Genomic DNA, 24,088 nt, shown 5'->3' with positions numbered 1-24,088 from the left:
CTGGAGAACAAAGCGCAGGCCAAGTTCCCGCACCATTTCCTGGCCGCGGTGCTTCCCTCTCCCAAACAGTCCCCAACGCACAGGCCAACGCTGCAGCCAGCCAAGAAGAGCCTCTGCTCCCCCACACTTATCCCCCTGGAAAAGAGGTAACTAATTAAACTCCCAAGCTTACTCAGAAAGCTCTTCCACAGACTGCAGATAGCTTAACGAGGCCGGATTGCTCTTGACAAACAGGAGAGGTTCATGACAGCTGAATCACTGTTTGGTCATGCTATTCCCACTCCAGCTCAAGATGCCTCCTTTCATTCCACCCTCCCACACCACCTCTTGAACACTCTCCTCCTGATCACAGACACACACATCCTCCTTCCTCCCAACTCTGCTGTGCCAAAGTGGCACTCAGTGGGAAGTCCTGTGAGCTCAAGTGGCAAAAGTATGAACCTCAAAGCAGTGCATGCATCTAGGTCCAAAAAGAGAAAGTATAACAGTTTGATGTTTGTATCTGACCACTCTCCCAGCATCACTGCTCTCTTTTCCACACTAGATGATATTGGAAAGGTAAGAAACACTATCTTTGGTCTCAAAGTACCAGTAACCAATGGAAACATTAGGGATCTGTCAGGATGGTACTGGCACCATGCCATCATCTGGCTACCCACAATTTGGGCTAATTTTTTTTTTTTAACATCCAATTCTGCTTGTCTTTCTCTTTCTCAGTGCTGCCTTTCAATTCTTAAGTGTGGTTCAGCTCAGTTGACTACAATGGACATTCCCCCAAGCCTGTGGACTCGTTGTTCACTTGTATACCAAGTCCTATTTCTAATCTTTCTGCTGTGCTCCTTTTTGCTACCCTGTGCTTCCTCAGCCACCCACAGAAGAGGTGATGAGTCAGAAAGGGAAGTTTAATAGGGTCCTAAAACAGAAATAACAAGAAAACCTCAGGAGTTTTACTTAGGCAGTTTACTGACTTTTTCTTATTGAGAACAAACAGGTTGCAATTACTAAAGAACATCACACAGATTAGTTTTGAAAACTATCAGACTGATCTGTCCCACAGCTGCTTTCATAATACCGAGAGCAAGAGGAATCAGGGAGTGTTGAGAACGGTGCAGGGTTTGATTGAAGTATTTACAGGAGCTCAAAAGACTGAAGGCCCTAATAGGATACATGCAGATCTATTAACCTTTAACCAAGTTGTTAGATACTCCATTTAGAAAGTTTAATTGGTCAGAATGAGTAGGTGTGAATAGAGAGGGAAAAAAAATGTGGTAAAGCCCTACACTCATTACAGTCAAAAGAAGCTAGCTGTGGACATCACCAGTTTCAGAATTCTGCTCATGGTATCAAAACCCTATGGGCTCATCATCCTCCAGCAGCAGCACTCACTCCAACTCTTACATATATAAGCATAAAATTATTTCACAGTGAAGAACATGCCTTTGCAAGGGCACACTGTGCCACAATTATGGCTGTATGATTACCCTTCTTGCAAATATCACTCTTTCTATTAGTTTTTAACCTTCAGTTAACACAAATGCAAACCTAGCTAGGCTAAAGCTTATTCAAAGGTTATTACACCATGCACAGGACACTCAGGAGCTTCCTTGATTTGTGCAGCAAATGAATACACCAAGAAGAAATCAGCATTACTTTTAAAATCCATTCCAGAGAAAACTGTATCTGGAAATCATATAAATTGAAGGGATACTCAAGCACTGAAAGAGCAAAGGATTGGGTCCTTTCAGATTTGTTTATTTGATTAGTAGACCAGTGTTAAAATTTTTAGAATTCACTTCCATTTTTCACGCTGGCAACTCTGAATCATCTCTCTCTGCTGTTTCAACTTGAAAACAGGAAAAAGTGAATACAGTAACTGGCCATGGAGTCTTATAAAATTATTCTTGTGCTGTACAAAGTAGCTAAAAAAATGGTTGACTCATACAGCATCTTCATCATGCCTGCATGGGCCAGCTTGTGAAATTGTGCAGGGCATCATTTTTTGCTGCAGCAACAGAACAACACGAAGGTATAAAAGGAAAGGACCAGAGAAAAAAGGGAAGTTTTGCAACATTGCACTTAAAATCCCAGTCCTACTGACTCGAGTAGAAGACTACCATTGTCATCAGAAAGGCCACAGCTTCAACAGTACAGCCTAGCCCTCACCTCTGCTTTGAAGGCTTTTGCAGTTTTGGTGGCTTCACTAGGCTCAGAAGTGCCCCTTGGTAACTGCTGCTGGGGGAATTCCCGGAGAACAGAGCTGTCTACTATAGCTGGCTGGTGTGTACAGAGGATGGAAGGCACAGTCCTGGCTCTGTGGTTAAATATCCAATGGCTGCTATGTACCACACCAAGCAAAACCAATGAGGAACGGAGGAAGAATGCAGATGAGGTTTAGAGGTGCTCCTTTTTCAAACAGGTACTGTTTAAACTTTTTCTTGTCTTCAAAAAAAGAATTAACTGTTAGTGTCTATATGGTTAATCTGTATGTGAGCTTTTCCTTTCCCAATTACCCTTTAAATAGAGCAATATATTGACATAAACCTGTACCCCCTCAATGATTATTGGAGCCAAACAAAAGCTAAAAAGGCAGTCAGATAAATAGTCACTCATATTTTGGATCAATCTTCCACAGTTAAGGACTACGTAAACAATTCAACTGCATTAGAGCACATTTAAGAAAATAAAGGTCCCAAAAAAGTGCAAAGTCAACCTGTGATTAATTTTATTTTGAATACTTTGCTGGGTCTTGGTTGCATCTTTCTATATAACCTAAAATAAACATTGTAAAAAAAATGGACTAATAATATGGATGCAAAGAATGCTTTAAGAAAATACAACTGAAAAACAGACTAATACATTTGCTGTTGAAATCATCATCACTGGGCTAACAATAGAGCCAGATACTTCGCTTGCAAGTGGTTATCCTCAACTCTTTTAACATGCAACATGTAAACTTCCTGGAGCACTTTTAGCTACACATCATCTTTCAGAGTGAAAGATGATGACTCAGCTCATTTTAAGACTTTATGGTACATACAGTTTTGGACTGAGCATGAATAATGCACAAAAGTGAGTTCCATTTTAAGGAATCAGCACTAAAATCAGATGCTAATATATTTAAAGTGTCAGTTAGCTAAATGCATGTATATTAACTTCTTAAAAAAGATATGTATCTATATTACTCAAAAAATACTATCTTCCTTTTTAACAAAGTAGAACAGGATCAGTTCTGTAATGAACAACTACATGTATTGTAAGAGTGAAACACGCAAAATCTCTCAGGCCTTGTCTATGTGATAATCAATTTTCGCTTTTTGCCTTCACTTTTTTTTTGCCCTAAAACCAAGGAAAAACCATCAAACTGTGTTGAACCCTTTCAATGTTCCCTCACCTCTGTTCAGGTTGTAATGTGCTAAACAGAAATACGTAAATGCTAAGAATGCCCAAGACATCAGTTCTGATAACCTGGTTGGAGGAAGAGACTCTACAGAAATGCTTCATTTGTGATGTAAATTATATTGTTCTGTAAATGCCATGCAAGCAGTGCTGGGGCAGGACTGCAAAAGGAGCCTTACTGGTTTTTACATCTCTGAAGCATAATGTGAACAGTGATGGCATTTTCCCACAGCCTACATCTTTCAATTAGGACTAAAAGTCAGAAATAAAATTCCAGCAGCCTAGGTTTTGGGATTTCTGATAAAAGTGAAACTGACCTTGCATATTTATGATGCAGATGGATCTTGATCTAACACAGTTGTTTTGCTGTAGATAAATTTAAATCTAACTCTAAATCAGATTTAGATGTGATAGATTTGGGCCTGGAAGACTAATTTCACAGTGGCTCAGAATACAGTCAACAACGTGAATTTCAAGTTGTTTCCCATCAACTTCAGGTTCCATCAGAAGACTTTCAGCTGCCGACACAGAAAAGGACTGACGAAAAAGCAACACTCACAGATGTTTACCACAGGTTAAATGCTTCATTTTGTACTACACAGAATAGAACTCAGACCTAGCAAGATCCTAACATTAAGGCATACCGTCTGTAACTAGACACTGAATGAGCTTAGGACCTTCTAAAACTGCTCCTAACCCATACAGTTTGACATTTAAAAGTGCAGGCTCAAGATGTGACATTTACTATGCAAACTGTTTTCATCCCACCTTATCCCCACTTTAATTTTATAATGACTAGAAAATAAATTGAGTCCCTAATAATTCAATGACGTGCAAGTGTAATGGCGTTCTTGTTCAGAGCTATATTGAGTTTTACAGGAGTTATATGTAGGGAGATTTCATTACCCTCAGAGCAGAAAGAGCATCTTGAACTGGTTAAAACAAAAATCCATGTAGTATGCATGTCTTGAAGACTTCTGCTTAAAACAATGCTTTTCAACAAACATCACCATGTTCCCTTCCCCCCCGCAACTAAACAAAAAGTGCATTTTGATCTCCAGAGGATTTCACTTGTTTTTCTTCAAATTTATTAGCTTCTGTAATTATATAGTCCATTTTATTGTTAAATCAGAAACAGTAAGAGAACACTCTAGGTTGGTATAGTCATTTTACAATGAGCATATCAGCTACAATACCTTTACCTAATGTTGTCAGAAAACCAAAAAAGATCAGAACAGCAATTGATTTATTTTTTTGACAAACCTGCTTATTGAGATATCACCTATTCTGTAAGGAAGAAAATACTCAAAAAATAAAAAAGTTAAAATTTAGTTAAAAGCTTTACTTGTTTGGGAGCAATCTCATAAAACTCTTTTTAATATGAGCACTTCACTTCACAAAATGAAAAACTATTTACATCGTTTTGCTTACGGTTTGGTCACTTTATCTACACACATTTGCAGAAGATCTTAGGCAAAATAGGTATGTATCTTCTTCTGACATAGGCTATCAGATTGATTGCACATTTTCCTTTTACATAATGGCTCTCCTATAGTGCACTGAAGTCAGTGATCACTGTCTAATTACATTCTCATTTTAATTTATGGCTCAACAATAAAATCAATACCACTTCAAACCCAAATATCCAAGCGGCTGAACTACATATAGTGTGAAACATGTGGATTCCACTTTTTTAGACCTGATTTTCAAAAGAATTATATATCTCACTAGCACAATTAACAAACTGTGCAAAGAAACAACCTTTGCATCAAACTGGTTTGAAAATCAAGGCATCTTGCCAAATTCTGTCAACTGATTTCCTGCTATTACATCTCATTTAAAAAATGTTCATTTCCTGATGGCACTACAATGAACTTTTCAGCACGCGATTACTGAATTACAGTATCTTTTACATATATATGCTATATTTAGGCCAATAATGTAATTTCCATGTTACACAAAATCATTGCCTTCACAAGCAGAGTTGCTACATACATTCACAGTTTCAATAGATTGTAATTAGCTTCTCCAGTTGTGCTTTAAAAATTCCGAATATTTTCCAACAGTAAGTGCAAAGCAAATGTCCTATGCAGCTACAATTGGTCACAGAGTTATAAACTCCAAAATTACGAGAAGAGCCTTCTCTCATTCTCCATTTTCATCACCTGCTTTTTCAGGTATGACCTCCAGACTTCGACGAGGCTTTGAGATCTCTGTATTTTCAGTGCCTGGCTTATTAAGTCCACATGAAAGAGTGGCATAATGGATTTGCTTCAGATTCTCCAGTGCTTCATTTTTAGCATATTTGAGAAGATCAGCTTGCCCCTGTAAGGAAAAAAAATGCAGTTAGAATACACATTTGATAACAGCATTCTCTTCTCTTTTACCCTTCTGCTTGTTTTGGATTAAAAGTATAATTGTCCTGCTTAAAAAAAAAAAAAAAAAAAAGACAAAAAACCAAACCAACCAATGAAACAAAAAAAACCTCCTCAAAAAACAAAACAAAACTCAAAACGGATTATTTAGTGTTAGAAAGAATCAAGTTCTTTTCTTTCTCTGAAGCCAATCAGTGGCATCAGCAAAGGGGTAGGGGTAATTTCTGCCTAACAGTTTTCAAGAAAAGTAATCTGTGCTGTATTTTGAATCCATGGGGACTATAAATGTTTCTGCTTAACAAAAACTGTGACGATTGATTTTAATACCTCAGGGAGCCATTTAAAACTTTCCTGGTTTTTTGGTTCCTAGGGATTTTTTTTTTCCTTAGCAATGTGATTCACTCAATAGCAGGATGGTAAAGGACCAATGCTTGTCAATGCATGAAATATGAAAACACAGACTGGCGAGCAACACATAAAAAGGACAGTGATGACAAAGACTTCAAGGGCTGTCTGCAGCTCAGCACTATTGCTATCCCTCTTCAGAATGATAGAATCGTTTAGGTTGAAAAAGCCCTTTAAGACCATCAGGTCCAACCATTAACCTAACACTGCCAAGTCCACCACTAAACCACGTCCTTAAGAGCCACATCAATCTTCCTCTTCATAGCAATTAAGTTATAAGCAAAGCTGTAAGAGAAATTGTCCCAGGCTCAGGTCATTTGGCTCTAGTTCTACAGTCCTCCATCTCCCCATATTGATTAAAGCCCTCTAACAGCAACAGCTCACTGGGAGACTGTGGCCAGCCTTCCCTGCAGCTGGTATCTGCCTGCCCTGCCCACCTGCAGCAAACGAGCAAGGCTGCAGCACATGGCGACCCTGTCTGTCTTACTCGTGTGCACAGAGAAGTTCAAAAACAAGAGTAGCAAGTCTGCAAGGGCCAAAGTGTGCTGTGCTCGTGTTCCTGAGGGAGAACTGCTCCACAGCTCACAGGAAAATACCTGAAGGAGAGAAATTCATACCTGAAGGGGGTAAATATACACACACACACAAAGTACAGGTACTGTAGTTCCTTGAGACTGCCAGTACCAGTGTCCAGTAAGGTATGAAAACTGACTGCACTTTCTCCTGCAATGTCTGTCCATCCTGGGTAAATTCTGTCTCCTGACAGACATTTCTCTTGAAAACATGCTAGTATCTCTTCCAAAGATAATACGCTGCCTTTCCTCTGCCAAATAAGGTTGAAATGCAGTTTTACCTCTTGATTTTAAAAATACAGGAGTAGAGATAGAATAGCAGTCAGACAAAAACGTGTGCACTCATGGTGTGATACTTCTGATGCTTCTTTAGCAACTCAGAACAAAAATACTACCCAATGAAGTGAGTAGACTTATGTCTTTGAGACTCACAGATTGAAAACAAATTTTACTTTCTCCAAAGAAATAATGTCCCCCCATCCCTCACCCAAGACAATAATAGCCAAAGTCTGTTTTTCTGATCACCAGAGAGGAAAAATCTAGAATGTCATCAATCATAGCATAAGCTTCAGTAATAATTTCTTCTGAAGGGCTACTTTTTATAAAAATCACATACTTTTTTCCAAACTAACAAACAACTAAAAGCTAATTTAAAACACTCCAGCACACTAAATGAGTCATATCTGGAGTGCATCTGTTTCTAGCCCAAGTTGGGTTTTACATGGATTAGTAGAATATAGTTCTGGAATTTTAATCAAATTGTTTATTATAGGCAGAGCTGCTCGCAAACAGCCTATTAATAAGGTTGCCCCAAACTTCTCAGTTAAAAAACACCCCTTCTTTCAGTTACTTATATCCTTGCCAAACTTTAACTACTTAAGCTGATACTTTCTATGAAGGATTCTTGCCATTGGCAGATTTTATTATTATTTCTGTTTAATATTATTCTTTAACGTCATCCATATATTCCATTCAGTTCTGAGAATAAAGATAGGGAAATGCCATCATAAGTGTGTTAACAATCTTCTATACTTCCTTCCCTACTTTCATTTGGGGTAGGGACTTGTAATTCAAACGACTACAGGGCAGTAGATCCAAGTTATGAGCTTTTAATAAACAAAAATCAGATTTTGAATGTGGTTAGTAGAATCACTGAGGATTCCACTCTTGATCATCCTTCATCTCTTGACAGCTCCAGCAATGTGGTAAGAAAATGTGTATTCCGTTCCCACAGAATAATGAATGTGCATTAGGAAAAAAGTTGCATTTTTTCCTGGATGGCTTCTCCAAGCCACCAACACTGGGTTGCCAAGGCAAGCAGGCCAAAAGCAAGACTAGAGGGGAGGAAGGAAAAGCCTGAGACAGACTCTGTAGAAGAGGTGGATGGGGAGGAGGACAGTGTAAGAACGATCTCTGGGACTGACTTGGCAAGAGGCCTAAGGCTGCTGAAAGGGAAGCTGGACTGCAGTATACAAGGCAGATGCTAGATCTTACTGCAAAAGGAGATGCACGAATACAAACACAGTGCAACAACACTAAATTTGGATCTGACAGGTGAGCAGAGAAAGGGAAAGATTGAGGCAACATTTGGGATTGGAATACAGAAATAAAACAGATTGACAAAATTCACCACGTTGAAAGTAGCCTGAAAATTATATAAAAGTAGAAGGACTAACAACCCAAAAAAAGTGAGAGATTGGTAATGAGAATAAAAGCTGGTGGGAAAGAAAAACAAAAACACTGAGCAGGGAGAAGGCTGCTGAATGCAATAAATTGGGTAAGGTGATGAGAAATGAAAATTAACACTCATTGGGAAGGATCTCTAGAAGTGGCAAGGAGGAAGAAGAAAATATTAGGCACCAAATGGGAACAGAATAGTGGATGTAGGAATGCCAAGAAGAAGGAATTAGGGGTTAGCAGGAATGGCTGGTTTGCAGCAGGGAACTGTGAGTGTCTGGACAATTCCAATCAGGGAAGATAAACTCTGAAAACAAAAGAGGATCTAAAATAAAGGCTGGATTATTGCAAACAAGGTGTTCAGACTAAACACAGCTGACCAAGTGGTATCACATTCAGACCAGGGTGAAATAGAAAAATGTATCAGTGCTCATTACTCTCTTTTCCAATGCTCAGAATTTATTTCTGAATGCCATTGAACTCAGAAAAATGTTTGTGAAACGAACTGTGTTGCCATTATCTGCTGGTATGTCTTGATCTCAAGATAAAACAAGAGCCAACCACTACTACCAAAAATGCCATGAGCTCAAGTGAGAGAGCTCTGCACAATTCCTGTGAAGCCTAGTTCTGTTGATGTACCATCACGAGGACATATGCTGGGGAAATGAAACAGCATGCACCTCAAAGATTCAAGCTGTAGTCACAGTGAACACCATTGGAAAGTAAGACAATGCATCAGAAAGGCAGAAAATTTTAAAAGTCATCCAGATCTGGAAAAAAACTGCCATCACACTCTCAATTAAATAATTGCAAAGACTTTCTTTCTAGTTAGGTATCAAATCTGTCTTCTCCAAGAGCTCTCAAGGTTCCGTTTCAATTATTTTTATTTTATGCATCCTGATTTTCACAGTAGGTGCTGTTGACTTAATAGCAAAGTCAGTTGACTGCAAGCTGAAACATGGGAATCTCTCAAATCTGTGGACTACTCAGGGGTCCTTCACCTTCTTAGCAGACCCAAATGACTGTAGCAGCTTGCTCTGATAAAATGCATATTGTAAAGTCAATACAAGAGACCTACAAAGAGTTCAAACTTCAGGCAAGCAGATTTATCTTACAGAAATCCCAAAAAACCCACATTCCAAGAAATAAGCTGGTTTGTGCAGAGAACTTGATGCTGGGATCTGAAGCAGTTGTAGAAGCAAACCAGTGTGTTTCTTGCTGTGTGGAAGGGCTGTCTTCACCAGGCTTTCATCTCAGATTAAGTCAAAATGTAAATTAATTTAGTCCTTAGTGTTGTCTGGCAAGAACACCAAAAAACTTGAATTGACTTCCAACACTGTGGTTAACAGGCAGCTTGTGGTAATTCCCAGCTGGGAGCAGGATGGATCAGGCCTTGCAGAGCACTGGGAGAGCACTCCCCTTACAGCAGCACACGGCAACCACTGCTCCCTTTCCTTCACCATGGTTAAAATTCACTTACAGAACCGAGCACTGTTAACTTGAATATTTCACGTTTACAGGCTTCAAAAAAAGCTGCTTTCTAGGCAGACAAGAAAAAAGGCCTTAAAGAAGTCAAAGAACAAAACTGATATTCATTCAAAAGCTTTTAGTAAACAGCAGCAATAAAAAAGATGGATTCATTTGGGAGCCCAATTCAGCACCTTTTAAACCTCTCTGGCTCAAAATGCCCATGTCATCTAGTCTGGCTTATTTTTCTTAAATCAATGTTAAAAACATTCTGTTTGTTTTGAAACTTTTGGCTAAGAGGCAGTGTTTTTATATCATAGCTCTGTAACAGTAACTGAAAACAAACCCAAAATGGTTCCTATCTTGCACATCCAAAATGAGGTACCATTTCAGAGTCAATCAGATATAGAATCAACTAGAATGTTCCAGTACAGCTACCTTCATAAGCTGTCACGTATTCACTTATGATTTTTGATTAACTGGTTCTTCACTAGATATGTGAACCTGAAAGTTCACACTGAAAGCAAAATTGTACAGATGACATTTAAAATAACTGCATGAGCACCCTTTCCCCAAAAAAATCCCGAGATTAATGAGTGGTCTTTACCTCAGGACCTGGAACTTGAAGCTCCTATCAGGAAATTTAAGAAGCCACTATCCCTGTCTCAAAGTGCTCCTCAGAGTACAACAGAGCATTGCTTTGAGCAACCTGGTTGAGTGGGAGGTGTCCCTGCCAATGGCAGAAGAGTTGAAACTGATGACCTTTAAGGTTCATTCCAACCCCAGCCATTCTGTTATTCTGTGACATGCTACAATGTTCCATGCCCAGTTCAGGTGCTCCGAGTGCAGTTTTGGAATCAGGACAAAAGGCCTTAACTTCCTAACTTCTAAATAAGGGGTTAATTAGGAGACAAAATCCCATCAGTCCAGTAACATCAAGAGACTAGTAGCTTCAGATATTTAAATTGAACTGGGATGTGTTCTAAGGACCTACAGGACCAGGAAGCACCCATCAGAGGCTTTATGAATACTCTGTGGCTGCCAGAATTTACTTGGCAGATTTGGTTGAAAAAGTTCCGATTATTTAAAAAAAAAAAAAAGCTGCAGTCCTCTAAGTGCCTTGAATATTCCATTTATAAATACATTTTTTAAAATACTGTAGGTGCAGAGCCAATGCTATTACAGAGATAACTGATGCCATGGACTGTATGCCTTGTGAGAGAAAGTAATTCACATCATATAAAGTGACATACCTAAAGCTCACAGCCAACAAGAAACATCCAACAAATGCTGAAGTTAGGAGTCCCACCTTCATTCCAAATATCTCCACTGACCTCTCCCTTTGTGTTTAGAACAGCTCTTCATTGCTAAGACTAATTTACAGATGCTGTTTTGTTCTTCCTATGGGCATCTCAAATTCTGAGCCTTATAGAGGGTTTTTCTCAAAGTTTTTCTGTGCCAGACAAGTCCATAAATTTTTACAATAGGTTGGAGGAGTCTGCTGTAACAGCACTTAAGAGTGGTTTTCCTTCTTCAACAGTGTACTTTTGGCAGAAAATGTGGTTATCTATGTTTATAAAATATGAATTCTATCAGCCTGAGGAGTAACAATAAATAAATTACTAGCAAATAACTGTCTATTTGAAAGAGATGAATATTCTAGCAGTTTACAATCTCTGAATCTGGCAACAGACCAAATTTACTCCAAGTGATGTTGTGAAGTTAAATACCTCTGTGTACATATACAGGGTGAATAAGAATGGGCATGTGTGCACACACACATAGACAAATTGGACGGAAGTATTTCAGCCGAATTCAAACATACTATACTACTAATAAATTTGGCCACATGGTTTCAAATTGAGAAAAATTAAACCCTTTAAAGCAGTAACTGTAATGCATGTGCATGCAAAACACATGGATATACTTAATAACTGCATCAGATGTTCTGAACAAAGTTTCCCTAGAATTAAGCTGTCAATTTTGCTATTTTATAGAACTTTCCATTGCATCAACTGCAGTCAAAATGTCCCAACTGAAAGAGAATGATCAATATGTATCTTGAGGGTAAAATGCAGCTTGATCAGTTTGGAAAATACATTAGCCACACCATGTGAGCATGCCATGAATCCTCTGTGCAGGAGCTGAGGATGGCACTCATGATTTAGTAAGGGCTGTTCAGAGCCCCAAAATAATTCCTACATCACAGTTAAGAGTCCATGTATTTATTGTATATGCCACGTTCATTTTTGTATTATTTGAGAAGGAAGTTAATTTGAAGAAGGCAGGGAATTCAACACATAAAAGAAATTCTTAAAGTGGTTCAGACTGTTGCTCTTCTGCTCAATTTCTACTCAAATGTAGATGTTCACTTTTCATCCCTGTTCTCACATGTTTTTTTGAGAACTGGGAACATGGCAATGGAGAGACAGTGAGATCGAAATTATGATTGCAGATCTTTTTCTCCAGACAGGAAACATAGTGTCTTAGAAACTATTTAACATCTGTTTAACTATATGACACACAAGTATGATTATAGCCCACAGTTAAAAGAGTTTGGAGTGGAAAACCTCAGTGTGTCACTTCAAACAAATTTCAGCCTTTAACTTTCTGTACATCTAAATGTGAGCAACGGCACTTAGCAGATGCCTATCTGAACTGCAGTACCTGTAAAATAACTTTAAAGACATTCTGCAATGCCTCCTATTAAAGTTTCAACAACAGACTAGTTAAAATCTCCCTTTTTTTTTTTTTTTTAACAGAAGTATTAATTATGGGACAAATTGTACCTTCCAAAAGAAAGGATCTTAATCTCTGAGTAGAAAAATACCAACCGATCAGTTTTGAAGAGATTTTCTCAACAACCTCTTCAAAAGGAAGGCCTTCTAACTTCATAGTTACACTAATCCTAAGGACATGTACACAAGCCCTTCAGTGCTCCTCAGAGCCAGACCTACCATGTGGCTTCTCCAATTCCTGGCGAACGCAGAAATCACGACTTCACATTTCAGTCACTCACCAACTGCAAACCTCCCCCCCACCAACCCTTATGTTCAGAATGTAAAGCGGAGACGAAGCAAAGGTACTGCTGTTTCAGGAAGCATTAAAATAGATTTGCCTATCCAAGCTGGTATCTGACACCTTTGACAGAAAAAAAGGGATAGGAATTTATTTCTTTGACATTCACCCAAAGCCACTGAACTAACTCTTCTCTACCCTCTCGAAAGCACAGGACTGCTACCTGACACATCCCATACACTGTCTTCAGGAAACTTTGTTCTGATACAGGAAATGTGATATTCTGGTCCTTTACCTATAAGCAGAACCTGCATGCATATTTTTAGAATGTATTAACTGTACATGCTGTAGCAAATTTCACCAGTTTTTGCTTCTCCTCCGCACTGGATTTGTACAGTATAACACAAGAGGGATTGGAGCACCAAGCGACCTCATGAAAAACTTAACAGTTCAAACCAGCATGGAAAGCTGGAGAAATACATATGCATTACTGCTTTTCTGTCATAGTTCACTGTAAGAAGAGGCGGTATGAAACTGTATTTTCAAGAAGAACTAAAAATAAAAACTAGGTGGGAGAAAATAATTTTCTTTATAATTAAAACAGACTTTATAGTTTAATGTAGTGAAGAAGTATTTGATTGAGTGGGAGAGAAGAACTCATTAGTGGATGTAAACACCAAACTTGAATAATTTGAGCTAGAGTCGAGGGAATAAATTAAGGGAGGCAGATTTGCTACCTCTACAAATTTTGATATACTCTGCTGAGATCAAAGATCACCGGTAGGAAACCTGAACTGTTCCATGTTCTAGTTTCCTGAGGGTCTCTGGCTGAAACCTTTTCTTATACTTCACCATTTACTCTTTTGTCAAAATGTAAGCAAATGTGCTCGACAAAATGTAAAGAGTCTCTAGCTCATACACTCAATTTATCCCAGCCTGGATTATGAACACAATTTGCTTCTACCATTAATCACCATTCATCATCGACTGCAGCAGTAACAGCTTCCCTTTTGTTTTTCAGTAACTGCATTAACCTTAACACTTATTCCCCTTCAAATTACAAAACAGGGTTTAAACAATGGCATAGCTGCCTTCCAGCCTGAGCCACTTTGCAGAAGCCAAGACTCATTGTTTCAGTCAGGTATTAAAGATTAGCAAGAATCCTGCCAATGTTAAAAGACTGCAAGAAGAAATTGTCAGACAAACTAAATGAAATAAGCTTCGATAACACTACATGAGAATAACAAGTCCCATTGAGACTCTGCTGTGTTTCAAGTTATATAAACCAAATGGACCATGATTATAGAAGTGAATAAATCCAGTTGAACTGTGACACAGAGTAATGACCAGTTACAATATTAGAACGACAGTTTTGAACAGAAAAATACAGTAACTAACCAAAGGAAGACACATTACCTTTAAAATTGTAATGTTCCACGTAAAACTTTCTACTGATTTTTGCAGTTTTCTTTCTTTTAGGCCTTCTCTTGCTCCTATATTGTGCAGGTTTTCATGAAACTCCATTGCTGTAGAGAATAAAAGAGGTACAAATATAGTATCTATTTTAGTGCATTTTTGTGATCAACAGAGATAGCAACTTGAAATTAATAAGGCAAAAAGACAGTGAAAAAACTTCATAAATTTAATTCTTTAAGCACAAATCTATCTGATGTAGGAAGATGCAACGTTATACAACATGCCAATATATACAAATCTCTCTAAGTAGAAAACCACTGAAGCACCTGTTAGTGCTTCACTGCTATACAAAGATGGAGCCCAGCAATTATTTCCTATGGAAATATAATCTCTAAGCACAACTGAATGTGTTGTACCACATGTAAAAACCTTTTTATAGTTGCTATAGGATGGAAACAGTAATTTCCTTAACTACTCTAGCCCAACAAATTTATTTTGTGCCTTGCTCTTTTATGCATTTATATCACAGTTGTCCAGCTTACAGTTTATATGGTGGAGTCTGCCCAGAAAATAAACACTTCACCTTATCTCTGAGAATAAAGGAATAACTGTGAAAGAAGAATGCAGATGAACTTGCCAAGGAATGCCAAGGACATTATACCATACCATGTAAACTACTGTGTCCACAAAACCTGTATCTGACAAACTCCAAATCAAAAAATATTGGTAAAATTCAGATTAGCTTGATCAAAGCACTGAGCAGACCAAGCGAAGTTTTTTACACTGCACAGATAGCAGAAACATAATTTGCTTTCCATGCTGCTGTTACAAGCCATATAAAAATAAACTTTAAAAAGTTTCCTTCACACAGGAGAAGTCAAATGTCCTTCCATAAGTACATAGGGCAACCTAACATGGACTACCTAACAAGGATTTCATGGATTATGAAAGCCATAGTTCAGTTGTGCTCCCAGGATCTCCATCTCTAATAATGTACAGGGTATTTTGAGGTCAAGAGTTGGCAAGTGGTTGTGACATAGACCTATGAATGTAACAGTTAAAGCACAAATTATACTTTTAACTATGTTGATTGTGATCTTCTGTTTGCCCAGTGAGTGTATGTACTTCAAAATTTACATGTACTTTATTACCATGAATAAGCACATAAACTGGGGTTGGCTGTCAATCTGAGAGAAGACTGACTTTTAAGGACATTATCTCTTCTTCATAATCTCTTTATCCTACACTCGTGTCTCATTAAAAGAAAGAGAGATGACTGAATGTTTTCATTGTACACTCCCTTACCTTACTCCCACATACACAAACACACATTTTAAAAGGTATTCATAGATTCATTTGAAAGGCAAAATTGTTCTTTCTACCTTTTCTTGCTATTTTAAATTTTGCTACAAGAAAAATAAATGGCAAATATTTTCCCTGAATTAACATACTGTATAATTTTTATTTCAATCACTTCTCTATAGCTCTGCCTCTGCTGTCTCAAATATAATGTTCATCTTATATTTCTCCAAAACAGATTTCTAAACAGGTGAGAAATTAAAGTTCATAAACCCATCATTGTTCTAAGTATTCATTTCCCATTCATATAAACCAAAATAATAAACTTCCAATATGATTATGGAAAGATTTCACACAGATCCCTATTTACAATATTACACTTCTAGAGCCATCACAACAGTACAGATTTTCTGATCTGTACAATGAATTTTTAGACATAATGGTAAACATTTGAAGTTCTGCACCTCATTTCCATCTTAACAATTATTGCTTGTCAGCAATTGATAATAATTTGAACTAAAGCCACTCAGAAAGATATTAAGAATAATATTGACCGCCTTCATGTTGAAAGTGGAATTGGTGCTTTGTAGATTTCAGATTATTTTGATGGATACGAAGTTCCCGATATCACAGACATGGACACAATGGTGACCATGTATTCTGCCAGCCAGAAAAGCTCCTTTATGTTCACTGACATCCTTCTGTGGTGTTGCTCTGCCCAGTCTACACTCATGCTATGATACATTTCTGTCCTGCCAAAGCCATTCCACCCCAGCTAAGTACATTTGGAAGTTGGCAGGAACACTTCATCACCCTTCTTCAGAAAATGAAGCAGTCAGATCATCCTACCAGGGCATACACGTGTCACATGTGTCACACATAGAAGGTCACCTAAGCTAACAGGTGCCTCCTGCTTAAACAGCAATGATACTGATACTGATAGGGGCATCCTCAACATCTCTCACAGACTGGCCAACTCCTCATCATCATGCTGCACTAAACCTAAACACACAAGCAGGTACAAGTAAATTTGAATTTTATTTCCGCTTCCATTACTAGCTCTTGCCTGATGGATTGAAATGAATTATTTCATCTCTTTGTCTCAGTGTTTCCATCTGCTGAAAGGGATGAATTGTATTTGCTACACAATATATGGACAATTGAATTTTAGAGCATGAATGCAGCACAACATTTAACTGTTGACTATGTCTCTCTTGGCATTCATCTTGTATGTTCTCACTTGGTTTTCTTGCACTTTGCCTTGGAATTATTTCATGCTTTAACTACGACAAAGGAATAACACAAGTGTTAAATTCCAAAATTAAACTTATTACAAGATAACAGAAAAAGGAAAAAAGAGGAAAGACATTCCAATTTACAGCTAAATTAATAAAAGAATTTACATGTCCATATAAACCCATGTAAACTTGCCTTTAGGATATGCTTACAAAGAAAATTCAATGTTTAATTACTTTTTTATATACACAATTTTCTGTCTTCTCCTTGCAAATAAAAATTCAGCTCTCACTCTCATTAAGATATAGTAAATAAGGCACTTTTATGAGGCTTAATTACTTCTAGATTTATTAGTCAATTAGTAATTTTGAACTGCCTGAGAGCTCTTGAATGATAACAAGCATGCTATTAACCTGATGTATCACCCATTATATTTTTCCATATACCACCTCAATCAAAGAAAGCACAAGTTAGTCATATTTTCCATTTATTGTGGCAGATGTTAAGGAAGATTAATTGTAAAGAAATTTACAACTTTCTGAGTGACCACGAAGAATATATAGGATGTGTGCTCTTCTGTTTGGATGGTATTTTCTCTGTTTTAATTTTTGCCCACTGCACAAATGTATTTACCTACAATGAAATTATTACTGATTGTTGCCTTGAGCCAGAAAGCTCAGATCTAAAAAGCTCTTTTGACTGGAAACTCTTTACTAAAATCCTTATTTGCATAGAATCACTGAGGTTGAAAGGCAGCTCTGGACCCACCCCGTTGCTCAATACCAGCATCAGAGAGAACAGGTGGCCCAGGACTGTGTTGAGGTGGCTGTTCAATATCACCAAGGGTGGATATCCCACCTTTTGTGGGATTGAAGTGACACTGAGTGGCTTAGTCCTACTTTCCAGCTTTCTTTAACTTGTTTCTCTGTGCTCACTCTACTGCCTGTGACTGTGATGGGGTTTCAAATATCATTATTCGGTCCCCTTCTGAGTTTCTGCTTGGGGGTACTAAGGGGTCTTAGTTTGCATAACCTGCATTAAGAAGTCTGGTCATTGCTGCGTAAGTAAGGCTGAGCTGACAGAAGCCATACAATTTCCTAAGCATTTGCAAAATGAAAACTGATTCAAGTCTTCCACATTAAAAAGAGCAGCTTTCCAGTGAAACATTCACCCCCCCAACTACTGCAAGGCATGTAAATACACTGTAATGTATGTAACAGAACAGCAATAGCATGATTCAACAGCAGGTTTGTACAGTGAACAAAATACTGCCGACAAATTTTCCTAATCATAACCAGAGATTTCACAGCATGTTCTTCTCCTCTGCAGTACACTTGTTTATCCTAAAGCATTCTCATAAGCAATCCTTCAGTATTTCCAAATAATATTTTCCCCATCAATGCTGAATCTCTTTCTGGTTCCCCAGTGAATGCTGGTTAGTTTGAATTTCATGATTGTCTCAGCTTTTCCCTCTCTCTCAGACCCATTCCCACAGCCCTGGAATGCATTAGATGGCTTTAACACTTCTTTATTCCTCTGGGAATACCTTACATCCAGGATGCTACTCTGAAATTTTACAGACAATCCTCTTCTCCCATTCCCAATAACCTCAAATGGCATGAAGAAAAGAGAAGCACTGTAAGGTTACTTGATGCAGTAGGAACCATGTATCATTGAGACTAACAAAAATTTGCTTGGTTAGTCTTGTAAAAAGAAAACCAAAAGAGGAGCAATTGCTCTCTAGATACTCTAGATCAGTCAGGTAAGACCTCAGACCTCAAAGGATCACTGCAGCTAAAGGATAATATCAGAACAGATGTCCACCAGCAAAATCAAAATTTATGTAAAATGTATTACCATTGTAGATGTGGGTCTGTGATCAGCTTTAAAATGAGAAAATTACTCAGATCAAAAACTCATATTCATTTTAAAATATAGCTTGACATGATCAATTTTCAAGAGCTGTACTGGGAAGCAGAATTAAGGACCCTACAGTCCTGTGTTTTCTCAACAGCTGCAGGATGGCTTACAGTGTTCCATGCACAGAATGTCAAACCTGTATTGACTTATGCTTGCCATATTCTGATGGAACATTTATGTTTATAATCTCTACAAGGACTAAATGACATTACAGAGAGCAATGTATCTTATTGCCATGACATGCTTTAATAACAAGAAGTTTTCCTAAATAAAGCATACAAGGCAATATAATTGTCTTGACAGGATGATAATTTTGAGTCATCCCCTGTCAGAATAGCTTCCAGACTGGACTTCAGCTTTATGTCCTGGATTCTTAGTGTTTAATTTTTCACAAATATGTTCAGTAGATACAAAACCATTCAGAACTTACAACATTCATATGAGCTTAAAATAAGTGTTATTGCTCTACTGATGCTCAAAATGCTAGAACAAAGATGCCCTGCCTATTGTTGTAATCCCAACATTGTATTTTCATCAAAAAATATTATTTGGTGATATACCTCAAAAGCAACATTTTTGATACTAATAAAAGACACTCATCTTCAACTGTATTTAGCTTGAAAAATAGGTTCTTCCTTTCTTTAAAATGACGCTACTTCATATGAAATTCATTGTCTTTAATTACTAACTAGAAACAACACCTGTTGGAAGCTGGTTAGCAATTCCTCCCACTACTGGGCTCTCACTATAGTTCCAAACTACCATATTTAAGATATTCATTAAAATGTACTATATAAAGCAGCATAAGTGATTCTGTTATTTTTAAACTAGTTAAGAAGCATATATTAAAAAGGAAAGTGGCCTTAGGTCACTGAGCTGCATGCAATTATGGTTTTACATACAATATATGTATATTTGTTTGAACTGTCTGATGATAATTACACATTTATTAAAATAAAGATGTGAAAAGAAACTGAAACGTGGAAAACTGGAGTACATACCTGTACAGTACAAGCACAGGAACATCTGGAACTCTTGTCTGCTTTTGTAAGAGCTCCTATCACAAAGCCCTGGCACATCACAAAGCCCTGGCACCTCACAAAGCCCTGGCATACAATCTCAGTTTATAGCAAAAAAATTCACACCTTTTCTTTAACTCAGAACCAAGATACTAATTTTTCAAGGAATCTTTAGCAAAACAGCCAGCACAACACTTGCTTAGCTGTATTTCTAAAGCCAAATCTTTCCCTGACATGCTCATTTGTTTTCTTTGATGAAAGCTTTCTTGCCAAGAGATGATTTACAACCTAGCTGACACATGATTACACAGCAGGTGGGCTCCTCCTGCTATGTTTTTTCTCTTAACAAAGAACTTTATCAGTGAAAAAGCACAGTGATGAAACTCTGGCAATAAATGCATATACTGAGTACGCCTAACGTGAAATGAGTGACAAACAAAATCTGACTATGTCTATATGAAGTAAACACTTGTAATATTCCAGGTATGACGCACTTAAATTCAATCAAGCCAAATATAGTTTATTTCATTTCTGGTAGAGCTCTTTGATTTAAAATTAAATTAAGTACTTTTCAAAAGAGTTATAAATACAAAATAAAATTAAATAATCATTAAAAAGATTTTAATGTAAAGAAAATACCTCACAGTTTTTGATTAGGTTATCACACCTCGCAGGTCTACCACTATGCAGATTCAATTCAAACACTTACAAAGATGCTGTGAATAATTTGCATACACAGATTTGTTCTTTACAAGAAAAAAAAAGTCTAAGAAATCAGTTTATATATTCAAATATTTCTTCCTCCACTGTGTAGGTTAAATGGTAATAAAGGAAACAAAAAATTCTAGGAAAGTATTTAGGCTGTAAGTGTTCATTTCCACATATAAATATTTAATTTGCTTATACAGCTGCTACTCTTGACCACATCTTTGAAAGTGACAGCTTTAATTTTTTACAACATTAAATATGTTTCTTAATATTTTTATTTTAGATTACATTCCTTAAACAGTCAGCTATTTCAGCCTCACAAGCAATTTCCTCTTAAAATTAATTTTATCTGAGAAAGAGATTGGGAAAAGAGTCTGGCTACCAGACCATATCAACAATAAATCAAATCCATCATGTTAGAAAAGCAGTAGAAGTCACTATACTTGTAAATTCTCATATGTTTTGTAACATTCTTTACACAAAGATTTAAAATGAACCTTCATAAACCAATGCTTAGTGTACCTCTGTATTTTTTAAAAGTCATTACTAACTGCAAAAAAATGAGTCTTAGCAGGAACAAAGATTAGATGCTGAAGTACCTCCAAACACTTAGTTTCCACTGAAGACACTGAAAAAATGTTATGCCATAACTAGAGAATCAGAATTTCTTGGCAGATTCAAAGAATATTTTGCTGCAGATTTAAGATGCTCAAGGCATGAATTATTTGCATTCAATATATTCAGATAATTACTTGACAGTCTTAATTGTACCTTGTAAAAAAGCACCTTAATTAGTTGTTCAGTATTTTTTAATTACTTTGACCTCTTTGGCACTGTGCACTACTTCTGTAGTAAGTAGGAATGTTCCTCAGACACAGACAGACATGTAGGTACTGCCTCTAGTTAGGTGGTTTAAAACTGTTTTAGTGCCCAGTGTCCTATTATTCTTAAAAACAGTAAAGTCAAATTGCATACTTAAGAGAACCTTCTTATTCCAACATCCCAAATAACAATGGAATCACAGCCTGCCGAGCACCATCCTTCCGTATGAATTAGTATTTAGTCTTCCAGTCCAGACTCCCATGTGCAATCACAGTAATACAATTCTCCATACAAGAGACTTTCTTTAATGCTGGGGAGCCACTGGGGACTTAAGATGCTCACTAAATTGTTTAAGAAACACCATCGGAAGAGATTCATAGCAATCGCAGTACCAAGCTTACGCTGGTAAGAAGCTGAAAAGAGGAAACACGTAACATCTATGCTACAACTTCCAAGGGGTAAGTAACCAGCTCCACTCTTCCAAACATTTTCAAGAACAATCCTATGTAAAATTACTCTTCCACATACCACAGTCAACAAAAAGAATATCAACTTTTAAAACTCATAAAACCCGCACCAAAACAACGCTTCTACAAAATTCACAGAGAAACAAACCTTCACATAATAAAACAGTTGCTCTGGAAAACTGACTCATGGCATTCCACCCCCAATGTACAGAAAACTTTATTCTACAAATTCACCCCTCTGTGAATATAGACTAGATTTCTGAATGGGAGTCAAGTTCAGCCACTACATGTATGAGAATGAATTATGACTGTCAATAAAGGGCAAAAGAGATACAAAGGAGAGGATTTTTTTTTTTCACAGACTGATGTTTCCATCTTTTGTTTATCAGTCTTGAAACTCAAAGAGAGACCAATGAGAGATTTCATTGAAAAAAAAAACTTTCTGATTTTATTGAATGTTGGTGTGCAGACTTAATAAAGATATTTATTTCTGGCACATTGTAATTTTTCCCAGTGTTCAGATCAGGCTGAGCCCACAGTATTTCACTGGCAATAGTAATTAATATCTTACACTTCCACAGAAATGTAACTTCTTTCTTTTCTAGCATTACATTAACAGGAGGGGGAAAAAAGGCTTCATGTGTAGGGGCAAACTCAAGAGAGGAAGGCAAAAGTCTGTGCTGGTCAAGTATTTGCCCTTTTACCAATGAGTGAGATTATTAAGTATATGAGATGTCTCTAAGGAATCATCCACCCATGTGCAAAACATATCAGATTCACAAAAAAAAAAAAAAAAACAATACCATCCAAGGTATTACAGGGAGCTATGTATGAGAAGTAGTACAGGAAAAATGTGATGTATGACTGCTGTGAATAACTATGGTGACAAACATGTGAGCATAAAGAAAAATGACACATCACCTATTCACTAATACTATTTAAGTTGATCTAAGTGCAATTCTTCACTTCCCCTCCTCCCCAGTAGAATGTGGTTTGAAGAATATTCAAGGCACAGGAGAACAGGTTTCAGAGCCAGGGAGTACATGTAATGACAGTATAATCTGAGCTGCTGTGAGCTGTACCTGGAGAGGCTGAGTGGAGTTATTTGATGAGAAAGGACAAATAGGAAGAAAAAATACCAAAAAAAGGGAGTAGACAGGACAAAGAGCAAACAAGAAAAAAAACAGGTAAAAACCCTTTTTTTCCTTAACAATCAGCAAAAGCCTATTGTGCTAATAAAGATTGAAAATTATGTTGTGACAAGTGTAGAGAAAAGAGTTAAAACAATTTGATAACTGGCTGATTAAAAAATGAGAACATAGAGAAAACAAGGAAGAGCAGGTATTTCAAAAGCATGCAGACTGGCTGAGAGGGGTCTCCAAGTACTGTTTTAGCCATAGCAGGTGATGTTGGAGTTTATGTGATGGTGATAAATATTACAGATTCCTTTCATTTGACAGTGAATCTCATGAAAAATATAGCAATGGATCCAAATCAAAGATCTAACTTGAAGATCAGCACATCCTACTGATGGCAGTCAAAAAATTAAATACTCTCAGTGCAAAGTCCAATAATAACAGATAGAGCAGCATTCCTTCACTCCCTAGTTACAGAAGAGTAGTTTAAATGCAATAGCTTCTAACCAAGAGTCAAGACCTGCTGATGAGAGGCAGTATTTCAGACGACATGGATTAACATGTTCTGCTGAACTCGACAGTACCCAAACAATAAAAACCATAAATTCTCTTTCAAGTCAGGGATAACTGCAGAAATATTGGGAACCTAGTCATTGCCTTTCACACCTTAAATAAAAACTCAATTTCCCACCTATATACCAAGTCAAAAGTGCTCCTCAATAGTTAAGTATATAAATTTCTTTTGCTCTGCTAGTGGATCATCCAATCTGCCAGAATATTATTTTTTCTTACATGTTTTATTTTGGTGAACCTGAGTCAAAAATCAACTTTAAATGCAAATAACCTGAACAAACAGTAAGGGAAAAAAGCTCAGCAGCTCAGTGGAAGTGTCATTTTGCTGGAAAGCTTAAATAGTAACAGCGAGGAAGTAAGAGGTACAACTATTCAAACAAAATTGATTTTATTCCTTTAATTTTCAACTACCAGAAGCATTTGAAGTGTTTGTATGGCCATCATCCCAGTAATTTTCTGCATGCAGCTCAGATTATCCTTTTTCCAACAGATACTGAGTATTGTGTTTTTCTTTAATGGCATCCAGAATGGCTGGATACTTCCTTTCCTGAAACCATATCCTGTTACTGATGCTGCTGAAGG

General features: G+C 37.3%; 1 protein-coding gene across 1 annotated transcript in view; it reads right to left on the bottom strand.

Annotated features, from left to right (window-relative positions):
• Positions 1-4,461: 4,461 nt before the first annotated feature.
• The window catches only part of PLCL2 (phospholipase C like 2), a 99,439-nt gene continuing 79,812 nt past the window's right edge, over positions 4,462-24,088 (bottom strand). The window contains exons 6-7 of the mRNA XM_041411412.1: positions 14,327-14,436; positions 4,462-5,721 (exon numbers count right to left, since the gene is read on the bottom strand). Coding sequence (XP_041267346.1) covers positions 5,542-5,721; positions 14,327-14,436 — 290 coding nt within the window. The 3' untranslated portion in view covers positions 4,462-5,541. The remainder of the gene's footprint in view (positions 5,722-14,326; positions 14,437-24,088) is intronic.

The sequence above is a fragment of the Onychostruthus taczanowskii genome, unplaced genomic scaffold (genome assembly GCF_017590055.1).
Source record: "Onychostruthus taczanowskii isolate IOZ18803 unplaced genomic scaffold, ASM1759005v1 scaffold36, whole genome shotgun sequence".
NCBI lineage: Eukaryota > Metazoa > Chordata > Aves > Passeriformes > Passeridae > Onychostruthus > Onychostruthus taczanowskii.
Note: the sequence above shows the minus strand (reverse complement) of the source record. Positions and strands in the feature narration are given on the sequence as shown.